This window comes from Thermobia domestica, chromosome 8 (genome assembly GCF_964235325.1).
Source record: "Thermobia domestica chromosome 8, izTheDome1.hap1.1, whole genome shotgun sequence".
NCBI lineage: Eukaryota > Metazoa > Arthropoda > Insecta > Zygentoma > Lepismatidae > Thermobia > Thermobia domestica.
The window spans coordinates 138,044,229-138,063,881 of NC_137461.1; the positions used below are offsets into that span (position 1 = coordinate 138,044,229).

A 19,653-nucleotide genomic window follows, 5' to 3' on the forward strand; every position below is an offset into this window, starting at 1 on the left:
CATGAAAGTGTGAGGCTATTCAACATAGTCCCCTCGAAGGTCAACACACTTGGCACTTCGAAGCTGCAACTTCTCCAACCCCTCCAAAAAGAAAAAAAAAAAGATTTCTCAAGGTCTGCAAAAAAGTGTTCCGCAGGTGTTATCACATCTTCATCACTGTGAAATTTCTGTCCTTTCAGTGCTGTTTTGAGTTTTGGAAACAGATAATAATCAGAAGGAGCAAGATCTGGCGAGTAAGGTGGGTGGTCAATGCACTGAAACCCTAGGTCCCTCAGAAAATCCATTGCTCCGCCAGCCTTGTGGACTGGAGCATTGTCCTGCAAGAACAAGACACCTCGTGTCAACTTTCCCCGGCGCTTTTCTTTAATAGCTTCCTTTACCTTAGCCAGCAGACTGCAGTAATACTCTGCAGTTATGGTTTGGCCCTTTGGAAGGTAGTCTGAGAGCAAAACACCATCCTTATCCCAGAATATTGAGGCAGGCACCTTCCATGCGGACTTTTGTGCTTTGAATTCTCTGGGCCTTGGAGATCCTGAGTGGCGCCACTCGCATGACTGCTGTTTGGTTTCCGGATCAAAGTAATGCAACCACGTTTCATCCTGGGTAACAAGCCGATTCAAAAGATCGTCCTCGGAGTTTGCAAAATGCCGTAAAATCGTCTGCGATGGTCTCACACGTTCGCGTTTCTGATCGGTGTTCAGACATTTCGGAATCCATTTCGCAGATTCTTTGGATACGTGCACTTTGTCAGCTATCTCCTGAAGCGAAATCCGTCTGTTGCTCAAAAACAGGTCATGAATCTGGTCCACTTTTTCCGGAGTTGACACTGACAGTGGCCTGCCACACCTGTCACCATCTTCTGTTGAAAATTCACCACACTTGAAGTTCGCACACCATTTCTTCACAGTGGAGTATGAAGGGCACTGTCCACCCAATGTGTCTAGCATGCAACCATGGGCGACTTCTGTTGCAGGAAGAAGAACTTCATTACACTTCGCAACTCCTCTTTGGTGAATTTGACATCTGGCTCCGCCATGGTTCATTCAATTACCTATAAAATAAAAATCGTTCATGGTAGAATCGTGAAATTTGGTACTCAAACATGTAAAAGATCAACATTTCAAATGAAATAAATTATATATATATATATATATATATATATATATATATATATATATATATATATATATGGGGTATTCTAATAATGATGCTCAGAGCACTATTCTACAAGTCAAAATAAAGCGATATAATATTTTATATATATAATTACATACCTTTCGAGTCTTTGCCTGGAGACGCGAAAGGTAAAGAACTACAGAGAAAATATACAAATCCACCAAATAGTTATATCGATTCTTTCCAGATGGTAGTTGAAGTGGATAGATGTTGACACTGGCACCACTTATTAGCGTAACAATCGATGTAACTGCTTGATGTATTCGAAGAGCAATGCTAATGTTTCCAAGTTAATATGCAATGTTGTCATATAGTAAAATTTTTGATTCCCCATAGCGACTGAAGAAGATCCCGGAGGATAGCACACACACACACACACATATATATATATGTATATATATATATATATATATATATATATATATATATATATATATATATATATATATATATATATATATATATATTCTTTAATCCTTAGGAAGTTGTATTCGATAAATGGCTCTTTACATTTCTTAGCTTCCATTCACTTTAGGCATAAACAAATATAAATGTGTTTCATCCAGAAACTGTGCATCTATTACGGTAGCTAAAGTTTGTTTAAATTAGTTTAGTTAGTAAACGTAACTAACTAACTAACTAACTCTATGGCCTATGGAACCCGGAGGTTCAATGCCGCGTTCACAAAAGCTCTCCACTGACTTCTATCCTTAGCTAACTGCATCCAGTTTCTACTCTGTATTCCAATCTCTGCGAGATCCATCTTAATGTTGTCCTCCCATCTGCGCCTAGGTCTTCCTAATGGTCGTTTTCCGATTGGTCTTCCAGTCAAGACTTTGAAAGCGTCTCTACTTTCTTCCATTCTAGCTACATGACCCGCCCATCTAAGCCTCCTAGACTTCACGACCCTAACAATGTTGGGTAAACCATATAAATTATGTAGTTCCTCGTTATGAAGTTTCTGCCATTCCCCATTCTCGTTCCTCTTGGGTCCGAATATTCATCTCAGGATCTTGTTCTCAAATACTTTCAGTCTATGTTCTTCCCTCAGAGTAAGTGACCATGTTTCGCAACCATACAGAACAACAGGCATGATTATCGTTTTGTATATTTTAAGTTTCAAATTCAAATTCGCGACGACAAGAGTTTTTGCACCGAATAGTAACACGAATTCCCTGCTTTTAGTCGACATTTAATTTCTCCGTGAATATGATTTTCCTCTGTTAATATTGATCCTAGATATTTGAAAGTATCCACTTTATCAAAAGTATTATTTAATATTTTAACGCATCCATAATTTGCTGTATTCCGGTCCCGACGCACTTCCATGTATTTAGTTTTCTCTGCATTTACTTCTAAACCCATGTCCCTGCAAGTGTTTAATAAGATCTCTGCATTTCTTTCTATTGTTCTCCTATCATCTCCTATTAAATTTACATCATCAGCATATGCCATAACCTGGTGAATACCGTTCAACTGTAGGCCCTGGTTGCTATCTTTGATTTTCCTTATAGCGTATTCCAGAACGAAGTTAAATAATAATGGCGACAACGCATCTCCTTGTTTCAGGCCATTTTCGACGTGAAAGCTCGTGGACAAAAGTTTTCCTACCCGGACTTTACTTTGGGATTCATTTAAACATATCTTAATTAATCTAATTAGCTTTCTCGGTATTCCAAGCTCTGCAAGAACGTTGTATAATGTTTCTCTCCTAACCGAGTCGTACGCCTTTCTAAAATCAATAAATAGTTGATGTACCGGGGTATTGTATTCCCACTTCTTTTCGAGTATTTGGCGAATGGTAAATATTTCGTCGATAGTTGATCGATTTCGTCTAAATCCGCACTGATAATCTCCAATAATTTCATCTGCGTATGAGTTAGTAAACGTAGCTTAGATTATATTTAATTAGCTTCAGTTAGTTAAATATAGCTTAGATTAACTTTGGTAAGAATAGTTTGGATTAGCTTTCGTTAGCTTCAGTTATAAATTAGATTTGTTTAGTTTTGTAAGTACAGTTTGTGTTAGTTTAGATTTAGTAAGTGTAATTTAAGTTAGCTTCAGTTAGGGCTGCTCAGCTTGGGTTAGTTTAGTTTATTAGCCTTGTGTTTAATATTTTTATTTTATTCTGTAAAAAAAAAAAAAGTTGCTTTGATTGGGATTTTCTACTGTTTTATTTTTTAGTTTAATCTTTCATGATTATGCACCAAAGCTAAGGAAGACGATGATGATGAAATGGTTGATAATTGTGAAATGAAGAAAGTGAAAGGAAACAAGCGAACCCCTAGAGAAAAGAAACGCACACGGTGTTTGTCCATCACCGCACTCTATCACAAAGGTGGCAAAGGTGAGCGCTCTATCAATAAACCACAGCGTCCCCAAGAAAATATTACGTTGCTACTCAAATACTTCCTTTGAAGGCACAAGTAATAGATAGAGCAAAACAATTTATGTATTATGATTATATTTCTCCCTGCATAGAATAACAAACCTGCATGTAAAATTTAATATTTTTATTCTAGGCATTGATGATAGAACAGGAGTTATTAGTGATATCTTCAAAGAGAAGTTCTTCTGGCCTGAAGATTTACAGAATTTTCATACAGCATGGGCTGGAATGATGGATGTAAGTATGTATTTAAATACCGTCACCTAATGTAAAATCTCATATTTTAATAATTTGCGGGAGGAAATTCGTAAGGTATGTTAATAAAGAAAAGAGTTAAAGAGTCTGCAATATGATTATTAGGTCGATGCATAAGTTCGTGCGGTTTTCTTTTGGGTTGGCAACAATGCAGCTGAAGCGATTGTTTATCGATATTCCGTTGTTTTACCGTAGTTTGGAGTGAGTGTTGTGAAATACAGGTTTTCTTGATTGAGAACTTATTATTGTATACCGGTATATTTAAGACAAACTAATATGTGTTGTCAAGTTGAGAAAAGTGATCATTTCCGTCACATAGTACTCTTCGAGTTTAATCGAGGATCCAGTGCAGCAGAAGTTGCGAGAACAATTTGTGTAGTGTACGGGAATGAAGCAATTGCTGAAAGAACAGCACATAAAAGCTGCTCTTGACCAATGGCTAACGGATTTCTTTCAGTCAAAACCAAAACAGTTCTACAGGCGAGGCATTGAACGTTGGCAGGTCATAAATAGTGGAGGTGAATACATCACTGAGTGATGTGAGTTAATGTGAGTGGCAGTAAAATGTATGCAATATATTGTTACACTCCTAGAATATGTTAATGTTATGTCTATGTTGTATTTGTATTTGAATTAACAGAACAGCAGAATAAAAATAAAATATAAGAACCGCACGCACTTATGCATCGACCCAATATAATATAAGACTGTATTCGTTTTAGTAGATATTTTCTTCGTTTAGGAAATGCATTCTTATTCTATGGGCAATAATCAAGACTTTCAGTAGTGCCCTCCCAAGCGCTTTGGGCACCTTCTGTGCTAGTCATCTCCCTTCGTTCACTATCGCTTGCTCCAAGGCCACATTACCCAGTGAGTTGTGGAATAAATCCTCTATTACAAGCATACCTATAGGCATGCTAATAAAACGCGAGTAGTTGAGGCCAAATTGGAAATGTGAATCGACCAACTCATCCTTAGTTTGAAAAATATGATTTTGGTAAATTTCATTAAAAAGCGTTCGATTTTGGCGTAATATGTCGTACATTTTCTCAAATCATCTCTTTTGCAGGGAGTTAAAATGAGTAAGGAATAAAATAGTGGATTTATCATCCTATTCCTCTCCCTCCCACGCGATTTCTTTTCGAGATCCAAGTTAAATTTTCGAAAATTCTTTCGGACAATATAATGTACATTTTAATTGACTCTTTTCTGTAATGCCATTGCTTAGGATGAAAATCAGTCAACAACGACTGGAGAATTCAGTTCCCTCATGTGAATTGGATTATTTTTTCTCTGCCTCCTCCTCTTAAAAACTATGTTCCACCATAATTCCCGTTACAACTTCAATTTTGGTGTAATTGTGGTGCAGTTTCCTTAAGGCTTCACAATCATGCACTCTACTATATAGAGCTGAAATTATTAAGAGTAAAGTATTGGTATACACCCCACTCTCGTCCCATCGATTATACACACCGGTATTTTTCGAGACTGACAGATGACCTTGCTATAACGAGGAAATGTAAGGCCTGATCCTTAAAACCCTTACAGTTGTATTTGCTTATGTCCGTGCAACTTAAGGCGCCATATGTGGCTATGACACAGCATTTAAATAAGATTATTTCCATACTAAAGCACAGAATATGTTATTCATTATATAATTAATAGAGACCGGATGTTTAGGCACTAAAAGCCTGGAAAATAGGAAGGCAATAGGCTCAAAAAATTAAAAAAATAAGCACTAAAATGTGGCTTGAAATAGTGAAAATAAATACTCAATACAATTTAAAAATATATTCAAGTCATAGATAAAAATCAAAGAATATAGAAACATACCTTCTTTTACTGTATATAGAAACGAAGCTTGATATGTATTCCATGTATATTTACTAAATACCGGTACATTCTCTACAGCATTTTATCACTACACCTAACAGTCCAAATTTTATACACTTATCAGTACACACAACAGTCCAAAGTTTTACACCACTTTATCAGTACACATAGCAATCCAAAGTTTTACGATATCTTGTCACTACAACAACACTTATATTTCTCGTATTTGGCAGAAACCTTTCTTGAAATGCTAAATTATATATTTTTTCCTAATAAAGTCTTATTTTGAAGAAAATACGTAGAATAGGCAATGTTAGGCAATAAAGCAATTATTTAGGCAGGAATGGGCGATTTAGGCAAAATAAAATTGGCTTAAATTGAAACTATGATCCCCCATATAAACTTTAAAACGTTATTTTTGATCATATCTTTAATATTAAAGGATAAGCACTTTACCTAACATTCGGTCTCTAATAATTAATTTCGACTGAAAGTACTAAAAGTAAAATGAGTAAAGTAGAGAAGGGAAAAAGTACGAAATAAAAAGTTGCTGATTTCCTTCCGTGCAGTCCACTTATGAATCACAAATTACAACACTCCATTTTAAAAATTTGGCTTTTGATTTCAAGACATCACTTCCAATCTATTTTGGAAGTAGGAAACACCACTATCGAATATCGTATATGTTCCATTAGTTCATGTAAATTCTTTTTTTTTTTTGTTTTGTTTTTGTTTTTTGCCTTGTTGGTAACAGAACAGAAAACTTAGTGGCAAGAAGAAGCAGGAGTTATAATCTTCTGGGTGTACTAGTATCTTATATCCTTTACCTTGATACCTTTATCTTTGTTCTCATCAATGAATTTAAAGAACCTTTGTATTCCCAAATCTTACATGCAGGATGCCTAGTAAACGATGGCTCTTCAGTACAATTTACGCATTTAAATTGGAATAAGTTATCTACAAAAACTAAGTTTTATGAGCAAAATTAAAACTAAGTTTTACAAGTAAAATTAAAACTAAGTTTTATAAGTAAAATTAAAACTAAGTTTTATAAGTAAAATTAAAACTAAGTTTTATAGTATTAGAAACGAAAAATACAAACAACTAAAACAAAGTATCTTCTTTTCAGATGTTAGGAACAACGTATTTAAAGGCTCCCTCATATGAAATGTTAAAATATAATAGCGAGTACCAAGACAGTTACTGGTACACGTTTTATTATCAAGGACCTTATACCCAATTTGGTTATGGATTAGATAATCTCAACTACAGTTTCCCGTCAGGTAAGTAGATTGCTGTAGACTTTTTCTGTAAGGGTAGATTCTGAGAAGCCTATTTATTAACATTTTTTAACTAGGAACAAAATAAAGTGATAAACTTTGAATGATTTCGACTAACACTGGATGGAAGCAGCTGTATAAAATTAAATTGTGCTACTTTGGGTTATCAATTTTAAGCTGACGCAAAAACTCCCTACTCCATGCAGGATGCGATAGATAAGATAGAACATAGGCAAGAATACATAGATTTAATTGTGATTATTTGATCTGCCTTTGCAAATTATATCCCGATTTATGAAAGAAAAAACTCTTTATGTCGTTTGGATTATTTTCAAAATGTTAGGAAACTGATGAAACAAGCTTTTTTTACTTTTTTGCTTCCCTGGGATGTTTTCTTAAAACTTGACATTACTTATGTTTTTTCGCACGTACACTCAATTTTATAATTTCCTATATTCCCCTATTTCTTGACCTCAATAAAATATTTTGTAAGATTTTTTCTATATTTTCTTTTGTCGATTTGCTTGCTGGGTTGGTGCTGGTTAATGCCAAACTTACTATGCAGTTGTTTCAATTGATATACAATATTTGTTATAGTTCGAAACTCCCATCTACATTTTTCTTATTATTAATACTACCTTTCTGACCAAACTGACAAAATTAATCTTTGCACAATGAGTACCGAAAGCTGCACTCACTTCGCAGTAGGCTCAACAATGGTATACTATGTTTGCTTTCAATGTGTGTTTTTTTGATTATCTCTATATACAACAGAAGTTCTGACTGGCAGACTAATCAACATCCAGGCCAAAACGCTTAAGCTAGAAACTTAAAATTTCGACAGATAATTTGTGTGTAGGATTTGTGATATAATGTTCCACTAAGGAAGGAGTATTTTAAAATTCGTGGGAGAAGGGAGGTAAAGAGGAGTGGCAATTATTATCGTATAATGTCTAAATCTGGGAACTCTTGAAGGTTACAGACATAAAATTTGGTATATGAACTTCTATAATAAGTAGGCCCTTGTTTCAACGTTTCTGGATATTTAACCAAGAAGCGGAGAAAAAAGTGTGAGAAGGAAAAGGGGTGGGGATTACAATTATTATTATGTAATGTCTATATCTCGAAATTTCATAAGATTAAAGAATGAATTTCGGTATTAAGATTTCTCATTTAAAATAATTAGACATGTGTTTCTCCGTTCTTTTATATTTGTCCTAGGAGGGAAGAAAAAGACGGGAAGAAAACAACCGGTTACAATTGTTCAAATTAGATGACCATACCTCGAAATTTGTTAAAATTAGAGCCATGAAATTTGGTATTTAGATTTTCCATTTAAAATAATTAAAGATATGTATTAAAGTATTTTGATATTTCCCTTAGGAAGGAATTAAAAAGCGGATAGATAAAAGAGTGTGGGTTGGAATTATTAAAATAGGATGGTAATATCTCGAAATCCATTAAAGCTGGAGACGTGGAAATTGGTATTAAGGTCTTTAATTTAAAATAATTAAAGGCGTGTTTCAGTGTTTCTTCGTGTTTCCCTTAGAAGGGCAGAAAAAGGCTGGGGTTTGTAATTGAAGCAGTTGGAGGATAAAGGTGTTATGTAACAAATTGTACATTTCGGGAAAATTGACTTTCACAACTGTGTCCGTTAACATACTCTTTTCATCGTTTCTATATCTCTGCATTCAGACGAGAACTCACTAAATGATGTCTTACGTAGTATGACTAACATATAACACGTGCATGAACTGCCAGAATGTAACGTTTCAAAAACCGTGACATAACACCTTTATCCTCTAAGCGCTTCAATTGTTAGAATAACATGATCATATCACAAAATCCCTTAAGAGTAGATACATGTTAATTAAAGACGTGTTTCAACGTTTTTCAATGTTTCTCTTAAAAAGACGAGAAGAAGAAAGCATGGGAGTTGTTATTGCTTTAATAAGATGGCCATATCTCAAAGTCTCTTAAGGTAAGAGTTAAGTTAGAGATTTGAGAAGTGCAAGACCGTAATCCGAGCAAATACGGGAATCTGGAGGCCAAATCCCCAGCTACCCGAAGGCTAATTATTGTATAGTTTTCTTTAAGGCAGATGTACTAATAATCATTCGAAAAAATCCAAAATTAACAACTCAATATAAAATGTTTTTCGACTGTACATTGTCATTGTCTTCTTTCCTTCAAATTCTGCTTTCTTGTCGAAAAAAGAAAAATGAAATGTCTTCTTAGAACTTTTGTAAGTTACTTGTTTCGAAGGTAAGACCTTTCGTTAGCACTATGAAACTTTTACATTAAAAAGCTACGTTGTGAACTTTGAGAGAAAGAAAATTCCTTTAAATTAATAAATAAAAAATAAATTTTCGGCCATCATCATCGATATCCTGGAAAAAGGATTTGCCGCCCGACAGAAGTTGTCATCCCTAGGCTCGTGCCTAGTGGGCCTATTTGGTAATCCGCCACTGGGTATAACTTTTTCTTTTATATATATATATATATATATTTAGTTATTATTTTCATTAATATTATTGAAAGTTTTCACAAAATTCCTGAATTTATTTATTATTAACTACTTTTATCAGACTTTAAAAGCTGCTATTCATGCATGGTTTAAAATTATTAAAATTAACAGAATAAAGTATTTTTAATTGTTTTTTTTTTTTACAACAATGTGTCCAAGTAAGCAAAACTGATATATTTGGAAGATACAGTATTTTGAAAATAACTAAAATATAAAACTAATCAAAACTCGTATAAATATATCTCTTAAAATTTGATTGGCATATTCCTTGACAAAAATTGACAGTATTTTGTGTAAGTTAAGAGTTTTAAAATATTAAAAAATGTTAACAATTAAGTAGAATTTCTACATGTATTACATTTTCTTTATTTCAGGAGTTTCGCATTCAGATGACAATTTGTATCTTTTCGCCGACAAAAGAACATTTCTATTCTTGAACGATTCTGTAAGTGGGAAAGTTTCAAAGAATATGGTTCGCCTATGGACGAATTTTGCTACTTATGGGTGAGTTACATAAATATTATTAATTATACAATTTATTTCACTTTTGATGTATAGTATATCTTACAGTACAAATATATATGTAACCGAATACATTGAGTTAGCTCACAAGAAGAAAATTAACAACAGACGTTTTCGACTGTCTGCATCGTCGACAAACTAGATCATTTTCCTTTTTCTATAATATACAATGTCGCTTTGCCATCCCCCTTAAAATAAAAAATAAAAACAGCTGGAATACATGTCCGTTTACTTGTAATAATTAGGTACCATGGGCAATGGAATAAGTCCCTGGGGCCCATTAACCCTGTTAGTATAAAGAAAGACATGAACTCACAGTGAAATAGCTATTGCATCAACATTGTTCATTGCAAAGTCATGGTTATAGTTCATTCTCTTCAGCATGAAACAAGCTTTCCAGAGGTGCTACCAGAAATCCACACAATTCCATAAACTTTGGAACCCTCTGGAGTGGCCCCGGATTAAAGCACACAATCCAAATGTATCTCGAAAAATACCATAGGGGACAAGAAATGACTGTACCAAGTTTTATATTGATAGACGGAATAGGTATGAGAGGAAAGCTTGTATATCAAGACACGCTTTTCCCTCATACCTATTCGATCACAAACAAAACCAGTTTCATTTTTATGTAACAGATACAGTCTCCAATGGAATAGATTCAATTATCATAGACAGAAATAATCTCTCTCTTAACTTCAGAAAATGTTACTGTATCTTGAAAGTATTTTTATACGTATATTGGGCTAAGTTCAAACGCATAAATATTTACAAAATCATAAAATGGCTTTCTTTTGTGTGAAAAACTAGATCACGTTTATTATTATTATGTGTTGTTCAATGGAGAGTTAAAACACAAGAACCTGCCCCACTGACAGTTTTATTACGCCACTGCTGACAGTGATTACTACCGAAGTATTTCACACTTGAGGTGTAACTCAGTGAATGTACTTTTCTTTTTTACTTTGTCACGGAATAATACAAGTATGATTTCTGGAAATGATAATTCTGGGAAAAGATTTCTGGAGGAAAATGTTTCAGCATTAGAAAAATTTCTCCATAATATTATACGAGTCAGATATTTTCTTTCATTTACAAAGGGAGGAAATCCTTTATAATACTGCTAATAAAACTCCACTATTATTGTTCGTAATATGCATTATTATATTGGATCAATTTTCTTTTCCAATAATAATTATTAATAATTGCTTGTAATTGAATATTTTCTTGAATCGAAGCTATCATGAACAAGGTATCTACCTTCAAAATACGAAGCTTCCTTAGAAACGATAGTTTTAATACGGGTAACTGATTCTTCATACTTTTAAATAGGTAATGTCATGACTTAGGGAGCTTCACATTTAAAATTGGAAATCTTTGTTCATACTTCAATCTTTAATATAAATTGATTGTGAAATGTGCATATTTTTTTACAGTATTTACACATACATCAGATATTGCTTCAGAACGAAACTCGTTGCACTGCCTACCTTTGCTCAAAACTAACCTAAGAATATTATTACTTACATCACTCGTCTGTGTCTAACTTAGTACATTATGTTCTTTATCTTGGCAGAAATCCAACTCCTGATTCTGACATGGATGACGAATTCAACATAAAATGGCCAAAGTTTAACTTAGAAGATGCACCTTTCCTTGTGATCGATAAGACTCTTAAAACGGATAATGATTTTACAAGACACTATACAATCATCAACGATGAACAAAATCATAACGAGTCTATTATACAGTGTCCAGAATACGAAGGAAAGGACAGTGGTTCCCATATGCATCCATCACTCTTTACCATCATTCTGTGTGTTTTGTGTTATTTAAGATTTCTTCATCTAGTATGATCCTTCCATTTCTTATAGCTTAGTTGATTTACTAACTAATAGACTTATTATCTTGTAAACCAAGTGCAAAAGCTTTATTGTAATTTGCAGGAAGCAAAGAGCAGCGAAGAGCACTTTAATATAAAATCGTAACAACTGCGTGAACATAATTAAGTATTTATTATGAAAAACTTAAAATACCAGGGTTTATTCTTTGAAATAGTTATAACTTATCCAAGGTTTACACATAAATAGAATTAATATACTAATGCATTTATAATTTTCCTTAGAATTGATCTAAAATGATAATTTATATGATGTGGTATCTTTCTGAAATCAAAGTGCAAGAAAGAACGATACTGTTCTACCTATCATAAGAACGAAAATTATCATACCTATTAAAGACACTAACCAAACAATTAAAACATAAAAGTGTCTATATGCTTTTAGGATAGAGATTGACAAAATATACAATTCAGTTCCTTTACGCTTATGCTTAATGTAGAATTCAACGTCACTTTGCATAAATAACATTTCAATTTGATTTGATTTGAAGTTTAGCGTCCCTTTCAGTAGCGGGGCTATATGAAACGTGAACCTACAGCTTTAAGTGGGATCCGAATTACATGAGCTCTCACCAAAAATCGAACGCAGGTCCCCTACGTTAAAAGTACGTATGCTAACCGCTTAGCCACGAGGGAGCTCAACATTTCACTTTGAATTCTGGGTGTTTGTTTATGTAATGTCACAGTATTTCTTTAAGTCGAGATATTTCTAAAATGTTGCTCAGGTATATAGCTTCATTGCTGAAACAATATTATTTTTAGTAGTAAGAGTAGTGAACAGAAATTAAGGTCTGAAAGTAAGAGAGAATGCAGTTTATATAATGGTGTGAAATGTTTCTTTTTAAAGGACAGTAAAAAATGAGAACAAATACAAGTTCAACTGAAAGAAGAAGCCATTATTGAAATGCAACATACAATATTATTGCACTGTGTGTAATATACTGTTTATGCCTACATATTTAAGATACACATAAACAAATAGTCATTTGTACTTACAATGATTTCCATCTTCTTGGAACGCACGCTCTTTTTCACGTAAAGATTTAAATTATTCTCTCAAGTTACAAGATAATCAGTCTCAAATCAATCTGCTTTAAGATGTATGTTATAAATTGATAGTAGGAATTACATAATATACTGTAATTCTTCCGAGCTAGTTGCAAATACGCTAGTACAATTCATTGTTTCCTTACGTATATAATATTAAGTTTAAAATTTCAAACAGCACTTTTTGTTAAACTTATAAGAATACTGTACATTGAGATATCGAAAAATAATTGATTTCTCGGTACTAATAAAACAGTTTGTAAATGACTAAATTAAATCTAACAAGAAAATAAGTATTGTACTTCTTAATATGTTTACAAGAAAATATTATATTACTTTGTTGTACTTGAATTACTGTTCAAGTCAATGTAAGAAAGAGAAAGTATAAATTCAAGAGATGACGTTATGTAGATACATAGGGAATAATTAGTATGTGTGAGTATACTATATTTAATAAACTCTTATGTATTGTATTATATTTCGTGTAGTGCAATGTATTAAGATTATCTCAAATTATCAATGCAAATATGCAGATTAAATCTTCAGTTCCTTTGTATAAGTACTCTAATATTCAATGTATCTGCAGAAATACGTGCAGTTGTTTTAATTTTAATTTATGGCACTTTTTATATTTATAGTCGTATAACTTTGTAAATATTTCAAATATTACAGCCTCATACTATAATGCTATAAATGACGCAATGCACACGTACTTAGTTTAATCTGATTATTCTATCAAAAAAGTACAGAAATTTTGTGTCATTCATCAGAACGGTATAACTTAATACTTTAACATATATTATCCTATTATAATGTATGCAAATAGGCTTGCAACACTACTAAAACTGTTTCCAAAAATTCAAGTAAGTTGTACTTCAGCAATTTGTATGTGATAGCGTTGTAGAGACAATAATAATTATATTTGTACAGAATATTGGCGGGTCAAAGTTTTAACTTTTGTGTCAAAACACAGAGTTGAATGAATGTCCGTGTGTTTTCATTATCTTTCATATTAGTCTTTGTAGAGATTATCTCACTTCTATGTAAATACGCTTAATCTTACACGTCGACCCAATTACTTCCTTTAAAAAAATGTAAACTGTAAAAAGTGAAAACTAAGTTAATAAATTTAAATTTGAAACTATGTATAATGTGATTATTTCTTCATTTTCGAAACACATAGTATATTTTTCAAGTAAATTGTGAGTATCACATAATGATCTTAACAAGAAATATTTTGTAAACACTAATAAATTAAATCAATATTGAAACATTCGGTACATCCAGGTCTGTGATAGAGTAGAATTAATCGAAAGAAGATGTTTTCCTTAGTAATATTCTTTAAAATGAAATGTCTTCATTTAAAGTAAAATATCTCTAGTGTACATTATTGGAATGCTTTCTAACTCTCTCTCTGTATATATATATATATATATATATATATATATATATATATATATATATATAAAATTCAAGTTTAATTGTTGTGGTGGACAAACATCGTGCTCGTGGGTTTTCTCGGGGTTCTCCCGTTTCCTCCCACTTTCTTCATTCCACCATTTCACTCATCTCTCATCATCACCGTCTCCTTTAGCCTAACCGGCATAACCGTGGGACGTAAAACTCAACGATTTCATTTCATTTCATTTCAAGTTTAATTGCAAACGCTAAGCACATTGGGACTCATGCACAAGTTACCAAATCCTATGGTATTATTCAAAGTGTCTTAATTTTTTTTCGAAGACATTGTGTGCAATCATCATCACATCATCAACAGTACTACATTACGATGCAGTAAATTTTATGATTATAGAGGAAATGAAATACCTTTATAATGGAGTTTTTCAGTGCATCCAAGTCTGTCAATTGTAAGGATAATTTCCTACAAGGTAAAATCGTATGGCGTGCAATGTTCCCAGGTTATACGACGATGCGATCAATCTTATCTCTCAAATATGCCATTTAACATAAAGTAAAATTATATGCCTATCATAGAATAAATGAAGTTTAAGGGCGAGAAATAAACCGAACTAATCACAGAATTATGCCCAATGGTTCTAGGAGTAAATTCGACACTGTTTTCATGTGCTTCGTGAGAGATGAGCGTGCATCCTGGTACTGCATAGCTACCGTTCTAGGTAGTCCATCAGTAGTGAAAGTTCTTGAGGTTCCTAAGAGGTAATACTTTGATGTCGCAAACGACTGAGTTGTATCTCTGACCCTTGATCCGAAGCTTCAGCTTGGGGAAGAGGAAAAATTCACAAAGGGATAAATCGAATGGATATGGGAATGCGGGATTATTGTCGTGTTGTTCTTCACCAAGAAAGTGCAAAGTTTTAAAGAATATGTGAGGTTCTGGTGGATAATAAGGTTCTGGTTTTGCCGTTTCTGCGACCTCTATTTGCCTAACATTTTAACATACAGTAATCTTCTTAGAACATCACAGCTGAAGTCTGCATTGACTACCATTCCACGTGGAACAAATTTCTGGTGTACAATTCCATTTTGGTGAAAGAAACAAACGAGTGTAGTCTTCAATTTGCTTGTTTTGCATGCGGGCATGTTTTGGAGAGTCTTGAATACCCAGGACTTTTTCATTGCAAAAACTACAGTTTTCTTCTCTAGGTCGTAAGCATAAATAATGCTTTCCATCGCCAGTGATTACGTTCACGAGGAGTCTGGAATCGTTTTTCACAGTTTCGTGCAGTTCCGCAACACATGATCGTTGTTTTGGTCCTGGGTGAACACACTCGGCACGAACTTCGTACAACTCTTGTATATTCAGCTGTTCTGTGAGAATTTGTTGACAAGATCCATAACTTCTTTGCAAATATCGTGTGGTATGACGATGACCCAAGTTCACAATACCTATTCCACTTTTGAACGGCTTGTTGTCATACTTGGCCGACCTGACTGATCACATCAGCAGACAAAGTTCTGAAATTATTGAAACGTCTAAACTCTCAAATTTCGCCACTGCTCATACATGATTAACCAAAATCCTGATTCAGCATTTCAAAAGTTTCACTTCCTGTGTTTTCTAAATCCCAAACAAAACTTGATAACACACTTCGAGAGTGCGTCGTAGGAAGTAGACGCGACATGACAGTGGGTATGCGCAAAAATGATAACTCGTGAGAAAAACATGGCTGTCGCTATAAGCTGGATTTGTATTTATGATCCCTGTACCGACTTACCTTGTTGGAGAGGTACCACTTCTACAAATAATATTGAACAATTATACGTCAGACTTACAGGTAGTTTTGATGCTATGTAGTGTGCAATACTTCCATACAGATGGCATTCGGCGTTCTACTTACATGAACTTAAATCGTTGTTTTCTTATGTATATTTTTGTATTTTACTTGTGCTTTTTATGTGTTTGAATGTGTATAAGAGAAATACGACAAATTTCTGCTACTTTTGTGTGAAGAAGAAACTTCATACAGCAAGAATCAATGTGAATACGTATACATGCAATTTGATAGAGCACGTAGTAGTGGTGGTTTCATACGCGTAATCTTCAATTTTTAAAGATAAATACAACTTTCCTACATTCTGCAGATATTGTATATCACCAGTGGAAATTCATATCTTTATATGTCCCTCTTTCATGTGCAATCACTCATTTTAACCGTAAAATTACATTTTTTACGACATATTTTAAAACTGCATGAGATTTACAACTAAAAACAGTAAAACGAACAATAACTAACATAAATAATCCGTGATTCAACAAATTTTATAATAATAAATAGCCTTTAGACCACGAACGCGCAGCTTACACTCAAGACCTTTTTTTGATGAGTCATATTTTATTATTATTATTATTGCAAATGGTACAATCAAACTGGAAAACTGTAAATTTGAGGAATAGGGTTTAAATTTGCGAGTTGAGAGGTTAATTTATGAAGATATGGTTAATTTGAGGGGAAGTGATACATTTGGAGGGGAGATGGGCATCCCTACCTTGGACTGACATACTTAAATAAAATAATCTTTGTAGAAAGAAAAAGGAAGGAAAATATATAAGAGAAAGTTGAGTTCTCGTTCTTTAATAGCTGGTCAGTTACAAACTATTTTATTATTTCGCTCACTGATGATGCAGACGCTAAAGTCTAGGGCGGAACATCTAATGTAATCGACGGGTGAAGTAGTGGTTTGCGTTATTTCTAATCTTACATAGTTTAGTAATCGTGGAAGTTCAAATATGTGAACTCTCGATGTCGAAGCATTCCAGTGCGATTTTTTTTAAAAATGCCCCATCTTTTCTTACCCCACTTCTACTGTTACGATTTCATACCCTAGCCATGCGGTTGGCGCATTACGATAATTCTGAGATGAAATAACTATTTTCAAGCCATTTTCGACGGTTAGTTCCATATTTTTTCTTGTAATAAATAAACAAATAAATCGTATAGCCTACAAATATAAATTTTCAAAGAAATCAATTCTCCTAATTTGCATTGTGAAAGGAATGCTGTTTGAAAACAATACAAATGAAATAGGAACCATTTAATTAGAATCTATGCATAATTGGCTCCAGGAAAACCAATTTTCGAAGCAAAAGGCATTCATAGACCAAAATTAGGAGGGAAAAAATTTAAAATACCTTTTCTATCATAGGAAGGAAACGAAGCTTAAAATATTTTTTCGTCTCTTTCTTCAGCTTTTTGAAGAATGTTTTTCCAACAATCCAGAGCTTTTTGTACCGAAGAATAGAAGCGTTTGTATATAAGGGCGTTTTAGAAGAGAATGGTGTGGGGGGTTGTAGGGGGGAGTTTCTTCTTTTCATTCTCATATCGCATGACTTTCCCATCATCCTCATCATCCGGTGTATGTATACCGTTCGAGGGATGGAAAAATGGAATATTCACAACTTCATGACAAAAGATGGGGAAAAAAGGTTAGGTAATTATGTGACTTCGAAACTCATTTTTCACGCTTCCATAAATGCTTGCAAGCAATGGATATATACGTCAGTATTACGCTTCGAAGCATTTAAGCTTATATATGTACGCTTATTCCGACTCTTCTCTTGCTCTAGTTTGGATTAACAAGCACTTGGAGAAAGTGTAAGCAAAAATACTGACGTATCGTATATATATATATATATATAGTGAAGGGTGAGTGATAGGTTTTAGAAAAGAGAGAGAGAAAAAGAAAGGGGTACGAGGTGTAAATATTGAAGGAAAGAAAGCACAATGTTGCTAGCTACTGAAATTTGAAACAATCAATAAAGGCTTCCAAATTTTACTACTTAACAAATAATAATAATAATAATAATAATAATAATAATAATAATAATAATAATAATAATAATAATAATAATAATAATAATAATAATAATAATAAAGGAATTGAGAAAGATTAAATTATGTTACATTGATTTGAAATTTGATATTTTATATATTAAAATATATACTGTACTTTAAAAAAAAATACTTCTATGTACTGAGAGATGAAAAACGAGCCTCGTAAATTGTACTTTGCTGTAAACTGTATTGTCAAATAGCTTAGTCAGAAAAAAAGGAACAACAAGTTAAAAACTATCAGTACTTTAGTGTTCACTACGTGAAGGAATTTGGTTTGTCAATGTGTACAAAACGTGCAAATTGAAGTTCGATTGCAATTAAGTTTTTTATTATATTTAAGATTTACTAATGGCATTATCCCCATGCCGTAAATGTCGCCAACAACTAGTGGCCCACTTGCCGGTAAATGTCGATCGTCGATATAGCGACGCGTCAAAGGATTGCCGCTAATGTGCCATTGGCCGCAGGATTTCGTCGAGTCGAAACAGATATCTAGAGTCGGGGTGTTAAAGGTACCACCGCTTAGCAGCGAGGAGTTCATTTTGGTCCGAGCTCCTTCGATTATACACGGTTAAAGGAATACTCTGATTAGCCAAATCAAAACTATTTCAACGATTTATCCCTCTACAAGCGACGTCTTCTGCATCGCCTCTGTGGCAAAGTCGGAAGAACACATGGCTATAGTAATTATAAGGTTGGTGGTTTGCGCCCAACCTTGGGTACTTGTTTAAAATTTTTAAAAGTGTTTAGACTTACCTTAATCTAAACAAGCCACGCATATAGGCGATTAAACGTATTTTGGAGGAGTAATTTTTTTTGGTTCAACAACGTTCCGTCTCGTCTCTCCTGCTGGTGGTATAATTTTCGAAACAGAAGTGAGGCCACCGCAGATTGTCGCTGTGGGGCCGCCAATTTTTGGCGAGATGTCGCTAGTTGCCCATACGTAATCCACCGACGCTTACGGCATGGGGATATTTTCCTCGGAAGTGGAAGTAGATTTTTACCGGTTCCGGTGTTAGTAGAGAGATTGGAGTGTAGATGGAATATATTATTGGGTTTCTTAATTGATTGCACAAAACAGCTTTTAGCTCTCTATTACCGTTTTATTCTATAGTGATTACTGTTAAAACGATTGATTTCTTCCACGTCTATCTTGAATAGAATATTAAGAGAGAAGATGGTATCTATTCTTATAATGCTAAAACGGTTTTACCCTATTCGGTGGCTTATTTGTGATTTACGCCACAGGGGTGTAAATTTCCACGTGTTTTCACACCATGCTAGTTGCAACCATGTGTTTCTACACCACATGCTACATGTAAACACTCCGTAGAAGACATCCACGAAGAAGACGTGGTCCACTATCGCAAACGGTCGGCAAGTGACGGAGATCAACGAAGGTAGCCGGC

General features: G+C 33.8%; 1 protein-coding gene across 1 annotated transcript in view; it reads left to right on the forward strand.

Moving 5' to 3' along the window:
- The window catches only part of LOC145693240 (juvenile hormone esterase-like), a 78,714-nt gene extending 64,649 nt beyond the window's left edge, over nucleotides 1-14,065 (forward strand). The window contains exons 8-11 of the mRNA XM_081769047.1: nucleotides 3,699-3,802; nucleotides 6,783-6,936; nucleotides 9,835-9,964; nucleotides 11,559-14,065. Of these exons, the coding sequence (XP_081625173.1) occupies nucleotides 3,699-3,802; nucleotides 6,783-6,936; nucleotides 9,835-9,964; nucleotides 11,559-11,838 (668 nt within the window). The 3' untranslated portion in view covers nucleotides 11,839-14,065. The remainder of the gene's footprint in view (nucleotides 1-3,698; nucleotides 3,803-6,782; nucleotides 6,937-9,834; nucleotides 9,965-11,558) is intronic.
- The last annotated feature ends 5,588 nt before the right edge of the window (nucleotides 14,066-19,653 follow it).